The 4,846-nt window shown below is 35.3% G+C and overlaps 1 protein-coding gene across 1 annotated transcript; it reads left to right on the top strand.

The window, feature by feature from the left end:
- Window positions 1-1,956: 1,956 nt before the first annotated feature.
- On the top strand, window positions 1,957-4,456 carry LOC105180104 (adenosylhomocysteinase). The gene is made up of 2 exons (XM_011103754.2): window positions 1,957-2,758; window positions 3,403-4,456. Exons 1-2 carry the CDS (start codon window positions 2,048-2,050, stop codon window positions 4,147-4,149), a joined length of 1,458 nt encoding a protein of 485 aa, XP_011102056.1. The 5' UTR covers window positions 1,957-2,047; the 3' UTR covers window positions 4,150-4,456.
- The last annotated feature ends 390 nt before the right edge of the window (window positions 4,457-4,846 follow it).

The raw sequence follows: 4,846 nt of genomic DNA, 5'->3' as shown, positions 1-4,846 counted from the left end.
TGGACTATTGTACAATATGAAATACATTATTCAAAAATTATAAAATAAAATTGACAGCCATGAAAACATTCGGTCTAATCATTTAATGAGAAGTAACCAAAGTTCTATATCATTACTTAATATTTAAATTAATATCAACAAATTCAGTTCACCTAAATCTCATAACCCCATCAGTTCAATCATTTAACGAGCAACCTATTCAAGTAATATAAACTAAAATAACATATCTTAGTATCATTCTTAAGATATGAACTAATGATTTTAATATATAGTGAATAATTGCATTTTGTTGTAATGCATTGAAATTGTAATGATAAAATATATGCATTATATGAAATATTTATTTATAAAATTAATAATTATCTAAAAATGTATTAAATTATTGATTAAGCTTGTTTTAGATATTGTAAACCAAAGTACTATATTTTAATATCATCAAAAATTAAAACATGATATATTGACTAGCATATTAAAATATATGGTGAATTTTTAAAATAAAATGCATTTTGTTGTAGTGAATATTGAAATTATAACTATAAAACTCATATGCATTATATTAAATATTTATTTAAAAAATTATGAAAATGTACTAAATTATTGATTAAGCTTTTCTTTTTAGATAATATAAACAATAAAACCATATTTTAATATCATCTAAAACTAAAATATGAGTTATAGATTAATAATTCTAATATATAGTGAATAGATGCATTTTGTTATAATGGATTGAAATTATAACAATAAAATTTATATGCATTATATTAATATTTATTTATAAAAAATTACCAAAACGTACTAAATTATCTAATAAGCTTGTTTTTAGATAATATAATATAAAATACCATATTTTAATATTATTTAAACTAAAATATGAGATATTAACTAATAATTCCAATTGATAATGAACTTTAAACATTTATTTACAAAAAAAAAGTATCAAAACTTACTAAATTGTTGCTTAAGCTTATTTTTAAATAATGCAAATAAAAATACAATATTATATTATTATATGAAATTAAAATAAGAGATATATTGACTAATATTCTAATCTATGATGAATTTTGAATATAAATTTGATATAATATTGAATATGCATTTAATAATATATATAAAAGAAGGGGGTGAGCTCGCAAGCTCACGAATAGAAAGTATAGAGTTCGAGCTCAAGTTCGAGCCAAGCTTGAATACGAGCTGACTCGCTAGCTCGCGAGTCGGCTCGATTCACCTTGCACTCCTAAATTCCACACAACAAGTCAAGCTATACAATAAGAAAACAAGTCAAGCTAAACAACAGGTAACACGTCAAGTCAAATAGTCAGCCAAGAATATGCACAAGAATTCAAATTTAGATGGATAGTTAAGTCAGATAACTGTTCAAGTTACACAACAAATGGGAGACATAACAAATCAAATTCAGAACTCTAAAATCTAAAGTTGTCAACCACGATAAAGAGTTGCAATTATACGGGTCGCATATCTATCTTGATATCAAAATTCCAAGTCCTTGATATATTTAAATTTCACAATAATGTATAATTTGCTCTAAAAGATTCAGAAAAAAGAATGATTCATTTACATTCAAATTCAAAGACAATTTTTCCGCCCGTTAAATCAAAATCTTAAAAAATAAATTAAAAAATAATATTCATTTTCAGAAACCCTCTTCAAATATTATAACTCTTCATTAATAATTTATATATATATTATATATTTCAATCTTAAAATTCTTTTTTCAAACCCAAAATTTATGTGAACATCTCCATTATACAGAATATCTGGTCGTCTTTGAGAAATATCTTATACATTTACCGGGTAATAACTGGTCGCAAAGCTATGTAGCTTTCTCTTAAATTACAAAACAACCCCAAATCTTTATGAAATTCTAGATCGACCGATAAACCCTAAAAATCTCACCCCAAACTGTCCTTCCTCCCTTTATAAACTCTTGTCTACCCTTCTTTTCAACTCCTCTCACACCCACTCTCTACTTCCACCAGGCACTATACCCAATCTCAGATCCAGACTTGCTTTCATACTCGCGCAACCCATGGCGCTCGTAGTTGAGAAAACAACCTCCGGCCGCGAGTACAAGGTCAAGGACATGTCCCAGGCCGATTTCGGGCGCCTCGAAATCGAGCTCGCCGAGGTCGAAATGCCGGGGCTCATGTCCTGCCGAACCGAGTTTGGGCCATCCCAGCCCTTCAAAGGTGCCAAGATCACCGGAAGTCTTCACATGACCATCCAAACCGCTGTCTTGATCGAAACCTTAACCGCCTTGGGCGCTGAGGTGAGATGGTGCTCCTGCAACATCTTCTCCACCCAGGATCACGCCGCTGCCGCAATCGCCCGCGACAGCGCTGCTGTGTTTGCCTGGAAAGGTGAGACCCTGCAAGAGTACTGGTGGTGCACTGAGCGGGCCCTCGACTGGGGGCCAGGCGGTGGACCCGATTTGATTGTCGACGACGGTGGTGATGCTACTTTGTTGATCCACGAGGGAGTGAAGGCTGAGGAAGAGTACGAGAAGTCAGGCAAGTTGCCCGACCCGAGTTCCACCGACAACGCTGAGTTTCAGATTGTGCTGACTATAATTAGAGATGGGTTGAAGGCTGATCCAAAGAAGTATACAAGGATGAAGGAGAGATTGGTTGGTGTTTCTGAGGAGACCACAACTGGAGTTAAGAGGTTGTACCAGATGCAGGCTAATGGCTCCCTGCTTTTCCCTGCAATTAATGTCAATGATTCTGTCACCAAGAGCAAGGTATATATAGATTAACTTGTCTTTGTTTGATAGATCTGATCTCTGCTTGTGATATTTATGTGGGCTTATGTTGGTGTCGGTAGAGTTAGTTTACTAGAGCTGATCTGTTAATGTTTTATTGGATCTAGCTTTTCTCTTTTAATAATTTATTGGATCTAGCTTTATTTTTGTGAAATCTTGAAGCTTTAGAGTTCATCTAATTCTTGATTGTTTGATCTGGGTTTGTACTTATTGCTGCGCATTATTGTCATTTGCTTCAACCTTTGTGGGAATCTTCATAGTACATCCTCCTCTGTTTCCGGGATCCTGTTTTAAGAATGGGTTACTTAACTTAGAGTCTGATCTCCTCCATTACTAAATCTTAATTGGTTACATGTGTATTTGTGTTTGGAAATGATCAGTGACCTTCAATTTCTGTTATGAATCTGAGTTGTAGTCTGTTTCAATTTTGTCTTGTATGATGAGCCTTGTATTGTTATGATGTAGTTTCTAATTCTCAGATCAGACTATATATATAAAAGAAGTCAAAATGAACTGAATATCGCGGAATGGCCTCAATTGTTCACTTTTTAATTTTTATAGTGTCAAGTTCGGCCATTTGATTTTTGTTCTTGATACTGACAATCTTCTTGTTCTTTTGCTAGTTTGATAACTTGTATGGGTGCCGCCACTCCCTGCCCGATGGACTGATGAGGGCCACTGATGTGATGATTGCTGGAAAGGTTGGTGTTGTTTGTGGCTACGGAGATGTTGGGAAGGGTTGTGCTGCTGCATTGAAGCAAGCTGGTGCACGAGTGGTCGTGACTGAGATTGATCCAATCTGTGCCCTTCAAGCCCTCATGGAAGGTTTCCAAGTATTGACCCTTGAGGATGTCGTCTCAGAAGCTGATATCTTTGTCACCACCACTGGTAACAAGGACATCATCATGGTTGACCACATGAGGAAGATGAAAAACAATGCCATTGTCTGCAACATTGGTCACTTTGACAATGAAATCGACATGCATGGTCTTGAGACTTTCCCTGGTGTGAAGAGAATCACCATCAAGCCTCAAACAGACAGATGGGTCTTCCCAGACACAAATTCCGGTATCATTGTCTTGGCCGAGGGTCGTCTCATGAACTTGGGCTGTGCCACCGGCCACCCTAGCTTTGTCATGTCGTGCTCCTTCACCAACCAAGTTATTGCCCAACTTGAACTCTGGAAGGAGAGGGCAACCGGGAAGTACGAGAAGAAGGTCTATGTGTTGCCCAAGCACCTGGATGAGAAGGTTGCAGCTCTCCACCTTGGAAAGCTTGGCGCTAAGCTTACTAAGCTGACCAAGGAGCAGGCTGATTACATCAGTGTACCAGTTGAGGGTCCTTACAAGCCTCCTCACTACAGGTACTAAGAGGGACCATGATTCAAGAAAGGAGTTTGCTAAACCGGGTTATTGTTAGCTTTTGATTATTCTGATCCGATTTTGTGTTAGGTTAGTAGTTTAAAACTTTCTGCTGCTGGTCCTTTTTTTGTGTGTTTTTGGAGGAAGAAGTGGTCTCTAAGACCATAATTTGTCGGATGAGGTATGAGGTTAAGGGTGTGTTAGATGGCAATTTTGTCGTCTGTCGTCTGTTGTCTGTTGTCTGTATTCCGTTATCGTTTTCCATTATCAGTTATGAGAAAAAAATGAACAATGTTATGTTGTCTGCTTTACACCAGTATTTTCTGTTGCATTTAGCAGAGCTTTCCCGTCCTCGTTTCCGATTCTTGGGTGAAGCATCATCACTGCAAATAACGTTTATACGGTTGATTCAAAAATTTCCTTACACCAGTTGGGTTGTTAATTTGATACAACTCTTTTTGGGTATAATATTGAACTCAACTTCAAAAATTTGTTCGCTTATTCAGACAGTTAAATTGGTATAGTAGGACAAAATGTTTGATTTACGGCAGAAAGATTTGTACATTTGTCGTAAGTACGTGTTAAAGATGATGTTTTGAGATAAGAGTTGTGTATGAGGTCTAATTATATTTAATTATATAAATTTTTATTATTTTTTTATAAATATAAGGCCTAATTATATAAATATTTATTTTTTTGTATAAAA

This window comes from Sesamum indicum, unplaced genomic scaffold (assembly GCF_000512975.1).
Source record: "Sesamum indicum cultivar Zhongzhi No. 13 unplaced genomic scaffold, S_indicum_v1.0 scaffold00324, whole genome shotgun sequence".
Lineage (NCBI taxonomy): Eukaryota > Viridiplantae > Streptophyta > Magnoliopsida > Lamiales > Pedaliaceae > Sesamum > Sesamum indicum.
This window is presented reverse-complemented; position numbering and strand designations above follow the sequence as displayed.